Source organism: Westerdykella ornata, assembly GCF_010094085.1.
Source record: "Westerdykella ornata strain CBS 379.55 unplaced genomic scaffold EI97scaffold_3, whole genome shotgun sequence".
Lineage (NCBI taxonomy): Eukaryota > Fungi > Ascomycota > Dothideomycetes > Pleosporales > Sporormiaceae > Westerdykella > Westerdykella ornata.
Genome location: NW_022986853.1, coordinates 1,513,273 through 1,534,822, shown reverse-complemented (window position 1 = coordinate 1,534,822; position 21,550 = coordinate 1,513,273). Strand labels below are relative to the sequence as shown.

The following is a 21,550-nucleotide window of genomic DNA, read 5'->3' as shown; positions in this document are numbered from 1 at the left end:
CAGACCATCGCAACAGCGCGACTTCAGAACCAGGTGTGTCGCAGTTGTCCGCATCGCAACTCTTTCAAACCCCCATCAAATCATTCTCACATCCTAACCCGTCTCCAATGTCGTCTCGCCCGAGACTCTCCACAGCCCGACCGACTCCCTCCCGCCCCTCTCGCCCTTCAACCACCACCACCACCCTCCCATCCGCCCTCCCACCGTACAGAAAACCCTCCCACCCGCTCACGCCCGAAGCCCAACAAAAACTCGCCCACATCTACAGCACCAAAGACGCCGAAACTCTAGAGAAGAAAACCGCGCAAGCCATCCAACTCCTCACGCAACTCGCCGGCACCATCAACGACGCGCTGCGGGAGCGCGACGCACGCGTGCAACGGCGACGGAAGAAATGGGAGAATGGGGAGAGGGCGGAGGAGCAAGAGGTTGAGGAGGAGAAGTTAAGGGTGTTGAGGGAGGAGGTGGGGAGGATGACGGAGGGGTTGGAGAGGAGTGTGCGTGAGGCGATTGATGATGGGGAGGCCGGGAGGAGGATTCAGGAAGTGCTTGCTTGGTTGAAGAGAGAGGCGGGGGTGAGGATGAGGAGGGAGTGGGAGGGGAGGATGAGTCAGGTGCAGACGCAGACGCAGATGCAGACGCAGGGGCGGCAGACACAGACACAGAAGAGGAGGAGGAGGGATACGGATGCGGATATGGATGATGGGGAGGAAGAGGAAGAGGAGGATGAGGGACTGACTCCGGGGCCTACGCCGTTGGGGCAGGAGAGGGTGGAGTTGACGGGTTTGAGCGATATGTATACCGATCGTATGGAGAGGAAGAGGCTCGAGTATCAGTCCTTCTCGCACCAGGCCCGCTACGCCCAGAACAACGATTACATCGGGTTCAAGCAAGTTGTGCACGATGCGACATTCGGAGACGATGGGCCACCGCTGCCGCGTGCCGAGACGTGGTTTTCCGAGCGGGGAGCTCCGGCTCCGGGAATCACTGCTATGGGAGACGGCGATGATGATGATATCGTGATGGATAGGGCGACTGTGAGCACGAGATGCCCAATTACGTTTCAGCAGTTCAAGGAGCCGTTTTCGTCGAAAAAGTGTCCGCATTCGTTTGAAAAGACTGCGATCTTGCAGTTCATTCGGAGGTCCGAGACGAAGGTGAGGGGGGAGAGGGCGATTCAGTGTCCCGTTAGTGGGTGTGAGCAGGTATGTATCGTCCTTCATTCTTCTATCAAACTGCGAGCAAGCATGCTGATGTTGTCTAGATGCTCACGGCCAACGACCTGCACGAGGACCTTGTCCTCATCCGCAAGATCAAACGCATGCAGAAAGCCGAAGCGCAAGACGCAGAAGAGAGCGAATCTGAAGAAGAAGACACTGCACCTCGCACGCGGACACAGACTCGAGACTTCTCGACAACAGAGACTCCGATGGGAGACGAGCCTCGCGCAAGCGTGTCTGCGAGCCAGATGCCGCCGCCGAGCTCGGAGGTTATCGACATGGGGGATCCGAGTGATGAGGATGATGAAGAGTAGGACAATTACTGTGTAGGTTTTGGCATCTGGGGTTTCGCGGGTCCCGTTACCTGGCCCGGCGAAACTCAGTCACGAAGTACTCAGTACCGGTGCAGCAGTAGATGATACCCACCAACAACGCTCCACACATTCAATCTCCACAATCTCCACAGATGCACTGCGTTTATTGACCTAGAAGCAAAAGTTTCTCAAATATTTCATCTTCCGGTTCGCGCCTTTTGCATTGCCAGCCAAGTCTCTCGGCCGCGGACCTGGGCGCGGAGCGACGACAGCATACAAAGTAAGGGACATGATAATATCAACAAGCAAAGGCAGGTCTGCTATGCCCCACAGATTTTCCGGAGCGTTAGCAGGCGGCAAGCATCGGAGATGAGGATCTTTGCATCAGCTCCCACACGATGGAGGAAGCGACCATCTCTCGAGCTCACAGGCCTAAAATAACGCATGCAGGGTCCAACCTAACTACTGGAAAAATATCCGATCTTATTATGTATACGGACCGTGTGTAGCCCAACGTGGATTTGGCGGGGCTCTATGGTCGGGCGGAAGTGTGCAGGCGCAGCGCTCGTCGGTCCGAGGTGAACAATTGGGAGGCTTGGAGAGGGTGATGAGGCTTCGAGCTGAGCCGCAGAACGTCATTCATGATGCAAGGCCTGATCAGGGAGCGATCTCGTCGGGGCCTATTTCCCTTGACGCGCAAGCTGATCACAGCGTTGAAGTGGTTCGCGATGTGGCCTTGTGCATCTGAGGCATGATGTCCTGAGGCTGCTGGTGGCAGTTGTCAGGAAAGGCTTGGCGCTCTCTACGTCATTGTCTGATAGCGATAAGGGATGCTCACCACACTGATGAATCAGTTGATTGTTGAGGGAACAATTTCGAATATAGCGAGAAGCCTACCGAGGTATTGATAGTAGAGCGGCTAAGGAGCGTTGCAGAGCCTCCATCGGCCTTGTGCTATCACTGTCCTTGTACTGTGGTTGTACCTGTCGGTCCTCCGCGGTTCGACTTGCTCATTGGCCAAGCTGACCATGTCGGGTGCTCTTCTTTGTGCGGGGAAGGGCCGGACATGACGGAGAGGAGGGGCGCCCAGTGCACGCGACGAGCCATACTTCACCACCTCCTACCGCTCCCGAAGTCTCCTCCTCCATCTTCCTCACCCTCTCCTCCACCCTCCTACATAACTGTACTTCTATATCTCCACGTATATTCATTCTTCGCACGGAACCGCGCCCTCTATCCCTCGCCCCACCCGAACTGTAAACCAGTCCCAATCGAGCCCTCCCGAGCTCCACTCTAGCCGCCGCTTACACGTTTTGACTACCGGACGCGAGTCCCGAGCTTCGGCCGCCCAACATCTGGCAAAAGGAAGCTCCACAAACAGACGCTTGGCGGTCCCCGACTTCTGACGGGCAAAGGTAAGCTGCGCCCAATTCTCCTCTGCCCAACTGCTCCGCTTCAATCTCGTCACCACTACGCTGCGGCGGGAGGTTTCGGAGATGTGAAGACGTGTCCGCAGACGCGCCTCCTCCGAGCTTTGCGGCTATGTGTTCGCCGGTTCCACGGCCGCGGTCGTTACATGTGGATGTGGCTTGATGTTAGCTCCATCGTGGGCACGGTGTTGGTGGTGTATATTCACATCACATATGACGCTGTGTCGCTAGCTAACTACCTTGCTCGCTCGATCCCATTCGATTTCTTTTCTCATTCCCCGTTTCCCTGCTTGGGTATATCTCCCACAGACCCGTTCTAACTACACCATGTCAGCCACCTACACCGTCGAGATGCCTTCAAGCGTCGTTCAAGATGCCAAACAGACGGGCGAATCCGTCCTCAACGATGCCTCCTCTGCTGTCAAGTCAGCCGCCGAGAACCCAAAACAAGCCACTTCGAGTTTCCTACATACCCCTTTTATGCGCGCAGCACTGCCCTTCATCAATGGCGGCCTTGCAGGCATGACGGCCACTACCGTGGTGCAGCCAGTCGACATGATCAAGGTCCGATTACAACTCGCCGGCGAGGGTGTAAGGACGGGGCCCAAGCCAACTCCCATCACCGTGTTCAGGGAGATTGTATCTCAAGGAAAAGTCTTGGATCTGTACACGGGACTGAGTGCAGGACTTCTCCGACAAGCCGTGTACACAACCGCACGTCTCGGATTCTTCGACACCTTTATGAAGAGTTTGACCACTTCAGCGGAGGCCAAGGGAAGCAAAGTCGGCTTCACCGAACGAGCAGGCGCAGGTCTGGCCGCAGGAGGCCTTGCGGCTATGATCGGCAATCCCGCGGACCTGGCTCTTATCCGCATGCAGTCGGATGGCCTGAAGCCTGCTGCGCAACGCGCCAACTACACTTCCGTCGTCGACGCTCTGATCCGCATATCCAAGAACGAAGGCATTGGGAGATTATGGGCAGGTTGCTATCCTACCGTCGCACGTGCAATGGCTCTCAATTTCGGCCAACTGGCCTTTTTCTCCGAAGCAAAGAACCAGCTCAAGAATACCTCTTTGTCGACCCAGACTCAGACCCTGGCCGCATCTGCTGTAGCAGGCTTCTTCGCCTCCTTCTTCTCCTTGCCCTTCGACTTCGTGAAGACGAGGCTGCAGAAACAGACAAAGGGACCGGATGGGACCTTGCCTTACAAGGGCATGTTTGACTGTTTCAAGAAGGTCGCGAGGGATGAGGGCTTGTTGAGGTTTTACAGAGGGTTTGGGACGTACTATGTGAGGATTGCACCGCATGCGTAAGTTACATCAGCTCCATGTGGTTTGAAAAAATAACTAACAGTGGTGTAGAATGGTAACTCTCATTGTGGCCGACTACTTGGGTTTCCTCACAAAGTAAAAAAGATTCTTATCAGACCCTGCGACGTTTCGATCTTGTATTTCCCTACTTTACCCGGCATAGTGGTCTCTGTGGACCGCAGGGGACATGTAATGAATTGGCGCTCAAGGCGTTGGATTGAAATGACGGAAGGGCTTATGGATTTTGGCATCGTTTTCGTTGAATCGCTGTAAGGAAGGTTTGAATTACTTTTATCCTTTTCGAAGGCCTTTTCGCTGTTAGTACTCTCTTGACGGCTGTGTGTGGTTGGAAAAAGGGTTTCGACTTTACCTTTTCCCGGGCAGCGCCAGACCAATTGGGCAAGGGGTCCTCGATCGAGGAGTACGTTACCTAGGTACTGTTGTCCAAAACACGAAACACATATTGCTCACAAGATGTCGTACTAGGGAGTGCACGTCTTGGATTGTGCACAATAGATACATGCGCCTTTTCGCGACATCAGACGTACCGAACAATTACCTATAGCGGAATCTCACGCATATCAACTCAAAGACAGTTTGTGGTATCTCAGTTGAACAAAGCTTGAGTTATATACTCTTAAACAACATCCTATGGCTTAACATGCTAACCCCATGGCACTCGAACCTTCTCACTTCGTTCCACTCCTCCATTCCAGCAGACAAAGCTCCGCACCACCCTCTCACGAAGTCCCCGCCTTGAGCGCCAGAATCCTCTCCGACGCCCGCTCCGCCACCGCAATAATCGCAGCCGTAGGATTCCCCGTAATCATGCCCGGGAAGATGGAAGCATCCACCACAAACACGTTGTCCGTCCCATACACCTTGGTATCAAGGTCCACGACCGCCTTGCCCCCCGCGCGTCCGTCGTCGGTGCCAATCGTGCAGGATCCAGTCCAGTGGTTGGAGCCGCGCGAGCCTGGCGTTGCGGGAATCTAGTCATATCAGTGTTAGCTCTATTCTGAATTGCATCATCATGTGCAGCAGACTGCATTTTTTGAGGAGACGGGAGAGGGGAGACGGGAGACAGGCAGAGTAAAACTCGACGTACCAGATTGACAAACGCGCTCGTCGTCTGGTTCTCCCTCGGCGCAATCCACGTCAGATTCTGGATCTTGCTGAAGACGCCCCGGATGTAGTCGATGCCCTGGATGACGGCTTCCTTGTCGCCTGCGTCGCGCAGGTACGGCGGCGTCTGCACGCGCGTGTTGAGGTTGCCGAGGATGTTCATGCGGCCGCGCGAGGTCGTGCCTGTGCCGATGTATTGGGTTATTGTCATTGAGGCTGAGGAGGTGTTAGTGATGCCGCAGAAGATGCGGGAATGAGGGGGCCTGGAGAGGAAAGAAGGGGTAGACATACTGTTCGTTCGGCCTTCGACACGCGCTTGCCATTGGATGTGCCGGACGATGCCGTCGGAGCCTTCGATGGTTTGCCAGAACTAAATTGTGGTTAGCCGTCGGTGCAGATCGACTTTGGTTCAAGTGGTTTTTACCATGGGGCCTAGGTTGGGGGCAACTTGAGCGAGCATGCCTGATCGATTCTCTGCAACCACCGTCAGTGTTATGACATCTTGGAGTGTAGCGATGATGCATACTCAGATACGAATCCACATCGGCGGGGATGGGATTATCCCATGCGCCGTAGAAATCATAGAAAACAACATCTGGGTGCGCGATTTGGATATCCGTCTGTATTTCTTCATGAGCAGTTTTTCAGTACAGTGCTTCTCAGGTCGTAACATACCCCAACATGGTCATTCAGGTTATATCCAACAGGCAGCTTGATCCATTGATCGGAAGAGATCATCGTGGGGCCGTCGATCTCGGAATTCTTGACGATATTCAATGAGTCCTCGGGACCAATTCCGCCTACTGTAGTTAGAAGCATCCCTGCAATCGTTCATTACACCGCACTTACTTCGCATAAGCAACTTCGCCGACCCCATAGTGCCCGCCGACACAATAACCCGCCCAGTGCCGGGAGTCAGCTTAACAACACCAGAGTATCCCGGCCCGATTGAGCCCTGCTTCGCGCACTGTAGCTCGACACCCGTGACATGTCCGCCAGTCCTAACCAATCTCCTCGCATTCGTGTTGGTCCACAGGCTGAACTTCTCACGTTTTGCCGCCGAGACGAGATACGTGGCCAGGGGACCATGGCGCTCGGCGTTCTCGAGGAAGAAGGTGCTGTGTCCGTAGGTGTGGTTCTTCTGGTCCGGGTGGTCGTTGGGGACCACGTATTTGAAGCCCGCGGCTTCGAGGCCTTTGGAGAGTGTTTCGAAGCCTTGTTGGAGATAGAGTTTGCCGTCTCTCGAAGGAATATAAGTCTGGATATCAAGTGTTAGTGTTGTGGGGTCACCTGATGGATTTGGAGCACGATCACGTACGCCTGGAATTCGTTGCCAGACTTTGTCAACGTGCGTCTGCATGTCCTTGTTCTTCCAGCCTTCGGGGAAGTTGAGATCCCAGTCTCGAGGATGCGGCTTCCACCACAGTGCGGAGTTGACTGCGGCGCCTCCACCAAGAACGCTGCGGAAATTGTTAGCACTTGTACTCGCGGAATACAGCTCCCAAAAAGCTCGTCTCGGATACATACCAACCAGCCATGACATCAAGATCCTCGCATGCCACCCCCGAAGAATCCGCCCATATCTGGTTGAACAATCCCGGAACGTCGAATCGCGTCAGGTTTGTCCCCTCCAGCCAAGTAGGCTTCATAGTCCCATTCCACCGTCCGCTGGAAAGCGGGCCCTTCTCAATGAGGAGAACCGAATGGCCTGCCTCGCTCAGCCGATCCGCAGTGACCATTCCACCAGGGCCAGAGCCGATAATAACATAGTCGTACGTCTTGTCCGAGTCGACAGCAGTACAGTTCGGATTCGCATCTTGACCCCTTGCAAGCTGGAAGAACGAAGCCGCGGCAGCGGCGAGTGTCCAGAGACGTGCCATTCTCAATCAACAGTGTGAATCAGGCGACAAACTCGGAACTCGGTCTCTCTCGCCGCCCCACAACAGGAACACCCTTCCTTTTCAACACCACTTCCACTCCACGAGAGGCGCGGATCTCATACTGGCTCAAAGCGGTATAGACCGCCTGCACCCCGGATTCCAAATTGTGGCACTTGTGGGGTCGTCCTTGGTCCTCGGGCTCTCCAAATGCCGACTGGGTCGTGTGCTTGCTGCACTATATTTCCATGTGAGATCCTCATTTACGAGGGCGCAATTACCCACCGAGTGTGCTGGGATTAGATGGCGGCGTGGTGAAGGAATGGATTGTATTTAGGCGAGAGGGAGAGAGGCCGCGGTCTACAACCCCTGCCCAATACTCAACATCCAGCCACTGGCATCAAGTTTGTTCGTGGAGAGCTTTCCGATGGAGGAGAGTGTTACGGAATACGGTCTAGAATATTGCATCCAACCCCTCCACATGTTCGGACGAAGGACAGTTTGCAACCTTCCCAAGGGTTCATATAGGATGCGGTGCGGGGAGGTTGTCCACTTACGGAACTGGACAATCAGAGAACGCGAGCGAGATCGTCGCTGGGAATGAGACCTACACCTTCATGTTACGCGCACGTGGCCGTCAGCGTCTAGATGGACTACTAATCAAGAGTACCCTCGTGTACTACCTCATGCGGGGCGGTTATTGACCCTGGTCTTGGGACATTGAATTCGAAGAGTAAGTACGATCTATGCGACAAGTGACCTAGGTAAAACCGGCAGTAAAGTATTTGGAATTTTCATGATTTTAGATTGCATTCACTCTGATCTGGGAGGAAGCATGAAGCAAGAATTGCAGTGAAGTAATGATCAGTTACGAGAGTAAGTGCTCACTGTGGAGTGGAACGATCAAGTAAGCGAGCGTATTCCTAACACCCAAAGCTCGTCTTTCAATCTTTTCTCTTGAAACCTTCATGGCGGCAATTCGATCTGACCGTGCCGACCGTCCTTGTCAGATTAGAAGTGTTTCCCCTCCCCTCCCCTCATCGATCCGGACGATTTATGCAGCCTTCGTCGTTTCAGACTTGTCCTCCAGTTAAACCGTGGAGCCCAAGCCATAGCATACCTGCTGCAACAACAGCTCATGAGAACCGCAATCTCAATGAAGTTGGTAACGGTAAAGAGCAAGATCCAATGCCTTCCCTTCGAACATGCGTGCCATTGTCACTTCGTAAAGTGATTCAGGCGTAAGATCACGCCACATTTGACCCAGAAGAGCGTCGAAGCCCACTGTGTAATACGGTTGAAGGAACGGATCGGTCATTGCGTCATGAACGGTCTTCGCAACATGCTCAGCCGTCTCAGCCGCACCATCCGCTGCAGCCATGACGAGTTTGTACCTTCTGAAGTCAGCTACTGTGAACCGATATACGAACGAAGGAAGCGAAGGAAACGTTCTTACCATTTGTTCATCATGGCCCCATATACTTGCTTCTCTGCTTCGCCAGCTTGTTTGGTCGTTCGCACCAAGTGGCCCATACTGTCGACTCCCGCAACCTGTCCTGTTTCAAATTCGTCAAAATAAGCATTCCAAGCACTGCTCATGTTTGGCCCGATACCACGGGTCCTGGGCCAATGTCAATCACTCAGGGTCCTGTATATCCGAGAGAAGGAAAGCTCACCTGGTCCAACCGGGTCGGACGGTGGTCATACCCACACCAAAAGGCTTGAGCTCAAATCTCCAAGATCTAGTCATTCCTTCCACTGCAGCCTTTGCGGCTGAATAAGCCGCCCACATGGGCGGATTGACATAGCCGCCATAGCTGCCAATGTTGATGAAGCGGCCTTGGTATTTCTTGATGAGGGGGAGAAAAGCTTGGATGACGGATATGTAAGACCAGAAATCGAGTTCGAAGACATCGCGCACAGCCTTCATATTCGTGAGTTCCATCGGCGCAATCAAGCATAATCCAGCATTGTTGATTACACCGACAAGTGGGCACCTATCGTTGACAACACTGGTAACCTCTTCGACGGCTGTTGCAATCGACTGTGGAGAAAGGACATCCATGATCATCGGGCGGAGTGAGCCAGCATCGAGTCTGACATCTCGTGACTTCATGTTCTTTTTCAATCTGTCCAGCTCTTTCTCGTCCTTGACGGTTGCAAGTACAGTGTAGCCTCTGGAAGCCAGGTGGAGGGCGACAGCGAGACCGATGCCTGTACATTCTCAGTAAGCACGCATCTATATGGGGTAACTGAGGACCAACCTTGGCTTGCACCTGTGACCAAGACTGCTGGGGAGTAATGGTCTCCATGGCTCAGTCGACGAGGGCGCGTGTGATATTGGGGCTTGTATCCGCCGACAAGATAATAGAGGAAGTAACCACTAATGAAGTGTACGACAAAGTCCGCCCACGCTAGGGCGCGATTGAGGAGGCTCGTCGTCGTCGAGAACGCTGTTAGTATTCTGTTCGCCATGATGGTAGAGCTGTGACGTAATGGACGACGATCTTGGAGGTCGGAGTCTGGAACAACCCTTGGAGATTATCCAAGGCAAGGGCTGATTTAAATCGCTACGATATTGATCAGTCCTTTATACGCAGTGGTGAGATCTGGTAAGACTAGGTGAGGAGAAGAGTTCACACCTCCAGGCCAGCATTTTGCTGGAGGGGAAGGTGATATGCACCTGTGGACGTCATGGTGAGGTAGACCGCACCTGACAAATATGATCCAAGTGAACCAACAATCGTTCTATCACACTAAAACGGATATTGCAGTTGATTTCATAGCTACAGCATCAATAGCTAAAGAGTGCGACATACTAAAGAAGAGCGAAATGTGGATCACATGACCTCTATGGGACCCAGTCGTACATACAGCGAGAACACTGGCAAGAGATTTCGCATGCCAAGCCTATTGCACAGTGTAGATTATGTAGTTCGATATTTTCGTTGAAGGAGTGTATTGAGGACATATGTATCTCGCTGCATGCACAGTTGAATTCACCATCCACAACCCGTCGATGTATCACTCCATCTTTCCATCACGATCAATGATAGTTTGTGAGCTCCAAGAACTTCTTTGAGTTATTGCCAGCCTGTTTGGTAAGGCTTAGCTCCTTCAATACTCTTGTCATGCTTTACATTGCCACATGCATCCCGCCACTTGGAAGGCATCCGTCAAGCTTAACGTATGACAGGGGTTCTCTCCGATACACTTGTCTTCAAATCTCGGTATAGGAGTTACCTTTAAATTTCTGAACCCCTGGCTAGTGCGGCATCAACCAATTTGAGAGTTGGCTCGCAATGGCATCCACTGTTACTGTGTGATAACAGACTTCCATGATGCCATGATGAAGCAGTGAATGACGTTGACGGGGAAGCTAAGCAGACGACCAATCATAGGCTTGCATGTGAATCATAAGCTTGCACTGTGCATGCAATCGGTCCTGAGAGTATGCCACAGTATGTCATGAAGATATATCCGTGCGAGAGTCCATGTCCATGCAGAGATGGACCCAGAATCCAGCAGCGATACTATACAGTAGAAAGACCGCTACCCCGGTGCTGCCAGTGGAGGTCTTCTATCAGCTAGTGTACTTTCCCGGTTGACTATTCCATTTTGGGCTATGATGGTAGGGCGGCGAACGACGTGTTCGCTAAGATCTCGCCGTCATCTCGGCATTGTCACTGATCTTCTTCGACCAAGACCACATGGCAGTACAGTTAGAACCAGTTCCACCCAGGCAAGACTACGAAGCTCGTACCACGGGAAGTACGTTGTCCATGGTCCACTGTCTTCGTGGGCGCTGGTTCCTGGCAAAGCAGAATCCAGTAGGCAAGTATTAATCTGGTTAGGTAGCCTTTCACAGTGAACATGCAATCTTGAACGCCATTGCGAAAGTTACGCAAATCTTGCGGTCGATCGTGCCTTTTTTTGAGTACCCAAGTCCAGACGCCCTCATCGAGACCGGTTTCCAGATACCGGGAACTACAGGCACCACGATATCGATCGCATGATCGTGTTCCTTAAATATATTTCATAAAGATTGAATCAGCGACGTGGAAGGGTCGCGCGCAACACCACCGGCCCGTACGACGTGTTCGAGCGCCATACCAAACACTGACGTTGTCAGGCCGGATTTATGATGCCTCCTCCGCACCAGTCCGATGAAGGACTGCGCCATGATTCTAGAGAAATGCGGCGCATCCACTCCGCAATTAGTTCGCTTCAGTTTCATATTTTATATCATGGGGTTGTACCCGCCAATATATAACTGACCAGTCACACCGCGGCAAAAGTGCCTCTCTTAATATATCCACTTTGGAAACATGGGCCGAAAACTGGGGTACAGATCACCAACCAAGATTTTCCCTGGCTGCGGCGACAGGCGGGAAAAGCTTAAGCACGGCACTCAAGCAAATAAATATCTTGTCCTTCGTCCGCCTCAAAGCTTGCATCGCTACCCCAGATTTCCAGCTACAACTTCTGCGGTCCCAATCCAATTCGCACTGCACCATGCTCGGCCAAACCGCTCTTCTGGCTCTTGCCGCCCTCCTCCCTGCCTCCCTTGGACAAGTAATCGAGGGCTTCGAAAATGGTTGGGATCAAACTACGTGGCCCACCTACGCAGCCGATTGCAGTCAAGGTGGCAAGGTCAGCCTCGACAGCTCAAATGCGCACAGCGGAAAGAACTCAATTAGGGTTGATGGGGCAGGTGGATACTGCGGACACATTTTCGTTGGCACGAACAAGGTCCCCAGCGGCGACGTTTATGTTCGAACATGGCTGTAGGTTTTCCTTGCGTTGCGACCATAATTATCCGCATGCTAATATACACTCCCCGTCCTACAGGAAAGCCTCCAAGGCGTTCACGGACTCGCACGTTACATTCATCACCATGCCAGACTCCGCTCAAGGAACCAAGAAGCATCTCAGAATCGGCGGCCAGAGCAAGATCCTCATGTATAATAGAGAGAGCGATGACGCCACGCTGCCTGAGTTATCTCCCCAGGGTATCGCTTCCTCTACCAGCCTGCCTGCAAACCAGTGGAAGTGCTTCGAGTATCACCTTGGCCCTGATGGCAGCATTGAGACTTGGTTGGACGGCAACGTCATTGCTGGTCTCACTGTCAAGTCCGGTGTCTCCAATCCCTATGCTTCTCAGTGGCAGAGGAGCAGCATCAAGCCTAAGGTCACGGGCATTTACTTCGGTTGGGAGTCCTATGGCGGAGATTCCAACACCTTCTGGTATGATGACATCGCGATCAACTCAACTCGCATTGGATGCACATAAGCATGGACTGGATATAACGTTCCATCATCACATACGCCCTTCCCTCTGTAAATATTGAGCAATACCATCTGCCAAGACAGATATCATCAGAATGTTTTTTTACTCTCACTGAGCTGTGCATCAGTGTCCTCAAACATACTCGTAACACAGAGTTCCTCCTTGAATATCCATGACGTCTGCAATCGTTACGTTTGGAACAGCCCCATACACTGTCAAAACATGCGACAAAGTGGTAACATTGCCAGGGTCTCCGTCACGCTTCAAAAGTCCGGAATCATGATGATTCAGTTCGCGCGGCGGTCCGGCCGGCGGAAACCCGCCTGGGAACCCCCCAGGGAATCCGCCAGGAAATCCCGGGAATCCCGGAAACCCATCACAAGTTCCATTTACAGGCTGAGGTCCAAAGGGGTTCCCAGGGAAAGTGCCGTTGAATGTACCGTTTCCGGGGAGTGGAAACGAGAACGGAGGGAATGGAGCCCTGTTCGTACCCGATATATCCAGCAGACGGGCAGAAAGATTTTGAGACTGCCAGTCTGCCCAAAGCTTGTCGAGATAAGCATGATGAAGGTAGAAAAGGGGATCACCGGGACTGGAGAACACGTTCATCATCTATCATGGTCAGCGATAAGTCTTTCGGATTTGGAGGCGTGATTTGATCATACCTGTCCTCCAATGCCGCCATGACCGGCTGAGTGGGGAGCCGCTTCGACACAAGGCCAGAACGTTTTATAGTCTTGCATCTGCATGCACTGGTTCACGAAGGTGGAATTGCCCATCACGCTCATACACTCGTTCACGATCCTGTCTATGCAGTGGTCACTGATCGCTTCGCCTGGACCGATGGCGTTGACGTAGTCCTTGAACGGTCCATCCTGGATGCAGTTGGACGGTGCAACGCCATTGCCCCCAAAACCAGTTTCGGGGTCCAGAACAATCGAAGTGGAGAAATTTCCGGCATCAAGGGCTTCGTTCCAATACGGCTGCCCGCCGGTGTAGTTGCACTCGGTTTTGAGTAGGTGCTCATGTGCGTGTACGAAAAATCGGTGGTATGGCAAGAAGGCACCCTGTTGTTTGTTGAGTCGCTGGATGAGCGAGCAAAGTGGGAGGACCAACCACACCGTGGATTTCAGGAGTCTGGTAGACATGGAACAGCTGAAGTTCGTCGAACAAGGTGCGGGCGCCAGTCAAGCCAAGTTTCGCAGGCTTAGACATAAGACATTTTTCCGCTTCAATGTAGGAGAGCTTTTCTTCGCGAGTGAGTGAATGCCTGGTCCTTGCTGTTAGCGAAAACGCATTGAAGCTGTTCGGAAAGAGGAATACAAATCACTCCTTTTTGGACACTTACCAAGACTTTCGCGTAGTCTTAGATGTGCAACTTGCACGCTTTCCCTTCGCAAAAGGCGCACTGAGCCCAATTGAGACGAGTGAAAGGACAACCAAGGAGAGTTTCATGATTGACTTGTGATTCAAGGCCCTTTGGTCTGCGCTCACTGTCCAGATATACAATCGCGTTGTGCCTGCTGAACGGTTTCATGGCACCTTATTTCTCGCAAATGACCATATATACAAATCGTGGTTCCTAGTAAGGTAGTAATTTACAGTAATAGGGGGTTCTTCAAGACTTAGCCGATATTTTGGTGCATACCTGGTTTGCGGGTGTAAACGGTGGGTCTCTAGTCTAAGAACCCTTGCTTCAGTTTAATATCTTGAAGGGAATATTTGCCGAGTGAATGTGCCTGATGTGGGGAAGCTCAGCTGGTTGCCAACAATTCTTTTGGCATATACGCCCATAGCCCGCTCCTTTAAAGCTTTTGTTCTATTCTTATAATAATTGGTAATATAGGGCATAGGTGAGGAACGATTGAAATGTTGCACCATTCAGAACTCGCTTATCGACTAGGAGGCTGCACGCTGACTTGGCCACATGGCCAGTGTAAGGTGCCCATAGGTGGCCCAGGTAATATTTGGAGTTGATTCCACTGCTAGCATAACACTAAACCCTTACAAGACGGTAGAATAACCATTAGCGACAATACAAGAGACCTTTGCTTTATATCTGCGAGGTTCATAACATGCAAACAGACATCTTGGATTACTGGTATGCGTTATTGCAGAGCATAACCCCAGGCGATATCACAGTAAGACGTGAACTACAATGTCCGGCGAACAAAACTCCTCAGAAAAGCGCAGTCTTCGTTGTCCAATGAGGAAGACGATTTGGGAATAGCCGAGACGTCTCATGCAAGGGCACGTGAGGCGCTTCAGAAATACGATGTCAGGCTGAGCTGATGAGCTGCCTGTCAACCTTTTCTTCCATTGCGATACTTCACGATTACAGCATGGCATTGGAGTACCCACCAGTATTGGAAATAGGAGATCCGCCTGAGCTCTGCATGAAGGGCTTTACGGAGGAGGACTTCCGTATTTGTCTACGCGGTGGGCTGTCCGGCGGTTTTCGATTTCCCAGCACCCTTGGGCTGCTGGGAGTATTGGCGACCGCAAAGCCGGACACGCTCGAGTCGATATTATCACAAGAGCTGAGAAACTATCCCGCAGGCCACGGCGTTCCGAATCGTGCCTGGGATGTGAGCCACGATGGATTCATCATTACTGATGTGGGTTTCCTCCCCGAAAGTATTTGGTTTCAACCCGAGGTAGGTCAGGACAATAACTCTTGGTAAGCCCCGCTGATGAATATATCAAGTCATCAATCAGTGTCGGGAGCTCTGGGCTTCAAGGTTCGGGTAACACGAAAACATTCGGCCGGCTATTCGAGGTCCGATTTATGCCTCCTATTGTCGTACTCCAGTTATTGGCGGGTCTTTCCCGCTACTTTGACATAGAGACTCTTTTGCATGCATTGTCATTTCGAGCCAACACTTCGGGCCGGGTTCGCATTCCATGGTCTCCAGCCATGCAAGTCGAGCGTGAAGTTCAGGGCAAAGTGTGGGCTTCATTCGCAATGCGTTACTATTATGTCCGCCCTTTCAAACCCTCGGTATTTCTTGACCAACAATATGGAAGGCTTCATTTCAACAGAAACAATCTTTTCATTTGCCGCGGGAGCTCTGTGATAACCTTGTACGTGGAACCAGACAAGACAAAACCAAACCAATGGAGAGATCCTTCAAAACGGCCTTGGATCATATTACTACTATCAAGTGTAGAGCGCTGGGAATTTAATGATGAAGTCGCGTGGGGATCGGGAGAGCGCTATATTGGGGAGAATGGCGCCAAAGCCTTTGTGACGACCATTCAGAACGAATTAAACGGAGTGCGAAGGGAAATGACGAACTTGTCAGAGCAAGTGGCTTTTATAGCGGTACCTACAGTGCGTGAATTCAGAATCACCCGAAGCACATTCAGCTGATTGGATGTAGGATGCTTTCCTGTTCGACGAAACTTATCGAAACTCCCTGATATTTGAAGACCAGCAGTACTCAAAATCGACCACGTACTTCTGGGCCCTCCATACCTTGCGAATGATCAACGAATGCATCACCAGCCTGATAACTTCCGTGGAAGAGTACGATTTTGCGACTCTATTCCACATTTTAGGGGTCACACCAGGTCCGGGTGGGGAACTCCCAACTGATAACCATAGACTGACAAGGGATTTACAACTGATCACCAAAGAGTTAAAGAAGCTGGCGGAGCTGAAATCACTTAACAATGCGAGGCAAGATGAGATCCGCACCCTCCGCGATGGTGTACGTACTCCTCTCCCCTTAAACCTCATGAAACAACAATTAACAAGCGCTTGCATAGTTATTCAACGCATCCACTGTGCGCGAGGCTCGAGACTCGGTCTTCCACGCTCGAACCGCTGTCCTGCAAGGACGCAACATCCAGCTCTTGACCTACATGTCCATGGTGTTCCTTCCTGCGAGCTTCGTCACGTCCTTTTTCGGAATGGAGAACATTTTGAATCCGAATTTGGGAATCAAGACTTTCGCGATCGTTTTTGGAACCGTTTGTGGGTTTACGTATTTGTGCATTTTCATGTCCCGGAGGAGGAGTTTTTGATGTATACATGGTCAATGAGAAGGAGGGTAGTCTAATATTTATGCAAAGGCAGTTAATCATACATTCCTGCGCATCATCGCACATTTTGCATATAACAGGCGGTTCCGGATTGCTCAAGTCCAGGATGGCTCCGGAACCTTCATACGCTAACAGCACAACTCTCATCCATGAACAAAGTAAGAGTGTCTAGCCGATCACAACTCCGGAGAACGGCTAGCATACGGATGCGTCCCCAAGGTGCCATGCCCAGTCCCTGCATAAGTCACGACCAATAGAAGCCTAGCTTATCAAACACACCCATCCTCGTCATGATGTTCGAAAACGAACCAGCCGTTTGCTTTACATGTGGCTCGACCGTGTGTAGAGGAGCTGCATCCCTAACTTCTCTGCGATAGAAAAGCAAGTAAGTCCATGAGTCCGAGACTTCTTCGCCATATTCTCAAATCCACCTAGAGGCGTGATGCACGCGTCGTTGCAATCGAACCAGTTACCATTCCGATCCTTGGTGAGCGCATAGTAATGCCCGCCCTCCATACTGCGACCGGAATGCTACACAACACCCTGAAGGCTATACTTTGTACGCTCGGAATCCTGGAGGGTATACGCCTGCATGTCGAGAGTTTCTTCCAGTGTGATGCCATAGGTGGAGTACCTGGGATTGACACGTTCATCAATATCAAGAGGTTGGTACGGGTCAGCCAGTGCACGGCTTGCGCGGATGATGAGGATCTCCGGTAAGTGTTGCAGACCAGCCCACTGTTCTATGGCTTCGCCTTTGTGCAGACAGTTTTCGCAGAAATAGTCGTCGAACTGGATCGGCGTCGCATGATGGTCCAGCAAAGCTGGAACAGTAAGGCTTTCCTGATGGTACCCGATATACTGCAATACCCAGTGCTTGTCGCTCGGCGCCAGCCTGGCATACCCGCAGTGGTGGCAGGTAAACCGCTTCGCCCCTTTGACGCGGAAGAGAGCGTCGATGAGAGGATGCATCAGCGCCAGTTGCTCTGCTCCCATAAGATGCTTGGGCCAATTCGCGCCTTCGGAGAGACAGTCCAGCATCGCGGAGAGGAAGTCGAAAGCATCTACTTGCTCGCTGCCGTCCAGTTCCCGATCTCGCACGCCTGCATCAGCACAGAGAGCGTGCAGGAATTCCGTTGAGGTCAATACCGTCTTATCTTTACTCCTCAGATCACCGATAAGGGTGAGGAAAAGATCGATTGGTTTGTAGACACTGGGCTCAGCGCTGTCGTCTTTCGTTAAGATATGCGCATTTAGGTGCTCTTCCAGCCAGTCCGGCGGGAGGACAGTGGCCAAGCATTGCAAAACGGAATTTGCAAAGCACTCGGTTCCCCGATTGCGGAGTCCCCGTGGTTGAAGTGGTGGCGGGTCAGCGTCCAGCGTTTTCAGGGCGGTGCGAACAGCTTCCGCGTGAGCTTCTTTACCGGTTTTTTCGTTTTTGTTGCCGAGCAGCTCGATGTTGGCTTCAGAAAGTGTGCAGACCTGTGCAGGCTCTGGTTGTTCTCGTGCTGGTCTCACCGGCGGATGAGAGCTTTGTACCGCTTGACTAGTGCCCCGGGCAGCCGCTGATGGCGGTTTGAAGTTGCCGCACTTTTCTACCCTAGGTATCACCGGGTGATGGATCGTCTTCGAGATCCTAACATTGGGCTTTGGCTTTGCCTGAAGGGGCTTCTTTGGTGTATCCGGTACCCTGGACACTATTGGCTTTGATGGAGACGGTTTCTTGGGTTTCTTGGTCTTCTCGTTCGGCCTTGGACGAGTCGTTTGGGGTGAGCGATCATCTGCCTGCGATGGTCCCTGTTGCTTGATCTTCTTGACAGAATGCTCCAACTCTTCTTCATCCTCCCTCTTCCTCTTGCCAGCCCTATTCAACTGAATTTCCGCTTTCAGTTTCCTGTTCTCGAGCCTCAATCTTTCATTTTCGGCGACGATTTGCTGCCCAACCCGCTCGGCCTCGCGGACAAGAGCGTACGCTTGCTGGATGAGGTGGTTAAAGTCCCGAGATAGCTGCGTCCCGGAGACTGGTATCATTTTGATTCAAATGGTGATTTGAGATGCTGATATGATGAGTATGAGAAATGTGTTTCATGGCAAATGGGCAGCATGGGCAGCATGGGCCTTGTAGTTTGTTTTAAGGTCGTGGTGATGAGGAATCGAAACAATGGATTGCCTCCATGGCTTTGTCCTCTGAATAAAGAAGGGCCGAGCAAGTCATTGTCTGTTCTTAGTATAGAGAGGTGATAATGAGCTGTGAAAGGTGAAAGGGACAACAATGGGGACGATCAGACAATAGGACAATAGGAAAGAGTATGAATAGAGAAATTAAAGAAAAGGCAAGATAGTAAGCCAGGGGGAAATACCACGGTACAGTAGGTCTCCATGCCAGCCCTCATTTTGGACGGCACTGGCTAGTCGTGCAGCGCAGCCTTTCCGGTGAATATCTCTACCACGTGATAATATCGTTACAGCTGTACAAACTGACTTCGAATCAACTTCTCACACACTATTTTGAGGTTTCTAGCGGGTTGAGCCTCAGGATGGAGAGCTTGCTTTCACCAGGACTCGCATAGGGTTGAGATCGCCACGTGACTCTGGTTTTCACTGACCCTGGGAACCTTTTCAAATCTCTACGAGCGGGCAGCGCCGGGGGGTTGACTCAAGATTTCATCCAGGATCTTTGTCCTTTCCCAGTTCTTCTCTCCTCTTCCCAAGTGCAGCTGTATCATGACTAGTGCCTTGGCGGAGACCGATCTCCCCTGGGGTGCGAAGTAATCATTCCAAGGTTGACTGTCAGCCTTGTTTGCCCTTGTTCCCACCGGTATTCACAAATCCCCGACGATCTCGCACGCTCTACTCACCCAATTTCCTGTTCATACGGTCCGTAAAATTCACGCGTGCCGATGCACGTTCAAAATCCACGACTTCTCTTCGCCGCGGAAATCGACGTGGCAGGCAGGCCCATCCACTCTGTTTTTCACATAGCTTTGGAAGGGGATCCAGCAACGATGAAGGGACGGCCTTGAAGATTATCATCTTGACACCTTCCTCAAGCAGCAGTATAGCCGTTTTATTCATGGCGCTTCTGCTTCTGCCCAGACGACGGGGCGTCTTCTTCCAGCCGTGCCAAGCATATCGTTATCGTTATGCCCATGCTCCGGGAATTACCATACTCCGTACACAATGGCGCAATCGTTTAAGTTATTAAGAGCAGTTCAACAATGGAAGGCACCGTATGGCGATGTACAGGGGACCTTCCCCTGCGATCTCTGCATGCTTGGATACGATTTACATTCGTCACCCTACGAATCATTCCTCGTAAGCAGGCCAAGCGTAAGGTGGCTTACACCATCGTCAATTCTCCCGAAACGGTTGGATATCGCGTCTACCGCTTTTACTTTGGGGATTGTTACGGACAGGGATCAAACCCAAAACCGCAACCACTTGGCCATGACGGGCAGGCGCTACGACCTTACACAGAGCATACGCGCAACATGCGGTCGGACTCTGTGTACGCGGCATATACGCAAGCGTTTCTTTACGGTGATATACCGTGACTCACCGCCTGGCGATCGTCCCTACCTGGCGATCACTTTCGGCCACCGAACACCAACAACAAAAAAGGCTGTACAGCTCTATACAGATAGTAAAATCACTAGATTTTTTGTTAGGGCACTCGAAGGCACTGTCCAAACCAATTGACAACTATAAATTATTATCGATAACGGTGGGGGAGCTGTATATTACGGGTGCGTGTTGCAGGCCTAGATGCGGGCACCTCATCTACAATAGATGCTACATCCACATCATCAACCTTAGGCTCCTTGAAGATATCTGGAGGAGGTGCAGCGAGCTTTTTACTATGTACGGCCCTCGTTTTAGACAATTGTATGTCCTGCCGGAGTTGCTTTTCTGCTGCCCGAGCGATCTGAGCTTCCTTACGCTCAGCTGTCTTCTTCTGCTGTTGCTGGATCCGAAGCTTCTTCGCCGCCAGCCTCATATGGTGCCTCTCCTCAAGCATGTCTGCTTTTTCCTGCTTTGCTGCCTTCCTGCGCTCTGCCTCCCGAATTTTTTGCTGTTGCAATGACCATTCATCGGCATCCTTTTGGGCCTGTCGAGCACGGGCATCCTTAACCTTGGATGGTGACCAGAAGACAGCACCACCATGGTACTCCTGTGATGCCTCGAGCAGCAGAGGCTTTCCGCGCTGTCGACGCTTCTTCTCATTTAATAAGGCTTCTTTGAGTTGCTTGTTTTCATGCTGTAACAGTGTCGTCCGAACGGCCATTGTGTGGATCGTCTGACTGAGCTGTCGGGTCCTCGAATCGGTGATGTCTTCAACAGCCTTGCGTAATAAGCGTTCAATTTTCCTCCAATCTGATGCACTAAGTACTGATGTAGAGCTTTCACTTGAGGATGGTCTCTCAGTCTCCTTTGTTTTGAATTTTTTGAGTACTGCCTCTGAGTTTACTGGCGAGATGCCAGTGACTTCAAAAGCCTTGAGAATTGCCGAATCCTTGAATGTTGCATTCCAGGCCTTCCAGAAGAAGCGGAAGAAGTCCCTTTTAGTAACAGCAGAGATGCCCTGGCACTTATACATGAAGTTGGCAAGCTCAGCGGAGTAGGCGGATGATAGAGGCTTAAACAGGCAGACATCGAGCGGTTGCAGGGTGTGAGTTGAATGAGGTGGGTAGATGGCCAGGAGGATCCTATTTTCATCACAAAACTTGATAAATTCCATCGTGATATGCGATCCATGTCCATCAAGGATAAGTAGACGATAAGACCGTCTTGCTTTTGCTTTCGTCTCACGATCGAAGACCTGCTGGAGCCATGCCATTCCTAGCTGATTGTTCGTCCATCCACTTGATGTCGAGGAGAAGAAGACTCGATGCTCCGTTGGATCAAAATCTTGTAGCCATGAGTCTTGGATCTTGCC

At 51.6% G+C, this 21,550-nt stretch overlaps 10 protein-coding genes across 10 annotated transcripts; 4 read left to right on the top strand and 6 right to left on the bottom strand.

Annotated features, from left to right (window-relative positions):
• Positions 1-107: 107 nt before the first annotated feature.
• EI97DRAFT_448390 (uncharacterized protein) lies at positions 108-1,534 on the top strand (the record flags this gene model as incomplete). The annotated part of the gene is made up of 2 exons (XM_033800156.1): positions 108-1,205; positions 1,265-1,534. 2 exons carry the CDS (start codon positions 108-110, stop codon positions 1,532-1,534), a joined length of 1,368 nt encoding a protein of 455 aa, XP_033657266.1.
• A 1,781-nt stretch (positions 1,535-3,315) lies between these two features.
• Positions 3,316-4,375, top strand: EI97DRAFT_448389 (mitochondrial carrier; the record flags this gene model as incomplete). The annotated part of the gene is made up of 2 exons (XM_033800155.1): positions 3,316-4,274; positions 4,327-4,375. The coding sequence occupies 2 exons, from the start codon at positions 3,316-3,318 to the stop codon at positions 4,373-4,375; spliced, it is 1,008 nt and encodes a 335-aa protein (XP_033657265.1).
• Positions 4,376-4,928: 553 nt separating this feature from the next.
• EI97DRAFT_412999 (FAD/NAD(P)-binding domain-containing protein) lies at positions 4,929-7,545 on the bottom strand. Its single transcript, XM_033796775.1, has 9 exons — positions 6,928-7,545; positions 6,719-6,860; positions 6,250-6,658; positions 6,076-6,200; positions 5,927-6,020; positions 5,825-5,874; positions 5,692-5,770; positions 5,384-5,616; positions 4,929-5,267 (listed from the first exon to the last, which is right to left on the bottom strand). Exons 1-9 carry the CDS (start codon positions 7,278-7,280, stop codon positions 5,016-5,018), a joined length of 1,737 nt encoding a protein of 578 aa, XP_033657264.1. The 5' UTR covers positions 7,281-7,545; the 3' UTR covers positions 4,929-5,015.
• Positions 7,546-8,949: 1,404 nt separating this feature from the next.
• EI97DRAFT_371457 (NAD(P)-binding protein) lies at positions 8,950-9,752 on the bottom strand (the record flags this gene model as incomplete). The annotated part of the gene is made up of 2 exons (XM_033795288.1): positions 8,950-9,491; positions 9,542-9,752. The coding sequence occupies 2 exons, from the start codon at positions 9,750-9,752 to the stop codon at positions 8,950-8,952; spliced, it is 753 nt and encodes a 250-aa protein (XP_033657263.1).
• A 2,040-nt stretch (positions 9,753-11,792) lies between these two features.
• On the top strand, positions 11,793-12,570 carry EI97DRAFT_370721 (uncharacterized protein; the record flags this gene model as incomplete). The annotated part of the gene is made up of 2 exons (XM_033795246.1): positions 11,793-12,064; positions 12,129-12,570. The coding sequence occupies 2 exons, from the start codon at positions 11,793-11,795 to the stop codon at positions 12,568-12,570; spliced, it is 714 nt and encodes a 237-aa protein (XP_033657262.1).
• A 129-nt stretch (positions 12,571-12,699) lies between these two features.
• On the bottom strand, positions 12,700-14,038 carry EI97DRAFT_482430 (Di-copper centre-containing protein; the record flags this gene model as incomplete). The annotated part of the gene is made up of 5 exons (XM_033802068.1): positions 13,916-14,038; positions 13,684-13,837; positions 13,233-13,634; positions 13,008-13,179; positions 12,700-12,818 (listed from the first exon to the last, which is right to left on the bottom strand). The coding sequence occupies exons 1-5, from the start codon at positions 14,020-14,022 to the stop codon at positions 12,700-12,702; spliced, it is 954 nt and encodes a 317-aa protein (XP_033657261.1). The 5' UTR covers positions 14,023-14,038.
• An 842-nt stretch (positions 14,039-14,880) lies between these two features.
• Positions 14,881-16,644, top strand: EI97DRAFT_464920 (uncharacterized protein). The gene is made up of 4 exons (XM_033801447.1): positions 14,881-15,224; positions 15,275-15,901; positions 15,951-16,280; positions 16,339-16,644. The coding sequence occupies exons 1-4, from the start codon at positions 14,910-14,912 to the stop codon at positions 16,594-16,596; spliced, it is 1,530 nt and encodes a 509-aa protein (XP_033657260.1). The 5' UTR covers positions 14,881-14,909; the 3' UTR covers positions 16,597-16,644.
• A 259-nt stretch (positions 16,645-16,903) lies between these two features.
• EI97DRAFT_184882 (uncharacterized protein) lies at positions 16,904-17,210 on the bottom strand. Its single transcript, XM_033793547.1, has one exon. It carries the CDS (start codon positions 17,128-17,130, stop codon positions 16,936-16,938), a length of 195 nt encoding a protein of 64 aa, XP_033657259.1. The 5' UTR covers positions 17,131-17,210; the 3' UTR covers positions 16,904-16,935.
• On the bottom strand, positions 17,009-18,741 carry EI97DRAFT_184878 (cysteine proteinase). The gene has a single exon (XM_033793546.1). It carries the CDS (start codon positions 18,643-18,645, stop codon positions 17,146-17,148), a length of 1,500 nt encoding a protein of 499 aa, XP_033657258.1. The 5' UTR covers positions 18,646-18,741; the 3' UTR covers positions 17,009-17,145.
• A 1,747-nt stretch (positions 18,742-20,488) lies between these two features.
• EI97DRAFT_360424 (uncharacterized protein) lies at positions 20,489-21,259 on the bottom strand (the record flags this gene model as incomplete). The annotated part of the gene is made up of 3 exons (XM_033794946.1): positions 20,489-20,671; positions 20,747-20,872; positions 21,005-21,259. Coding segments are annotated over 3 exons (564 nt in total), but the record flags the coding sequence as incomplete, so codon positions are not given.
• Between the last annotated feature and the right edge of the window lie 291 nt (positions 21,260-21,550).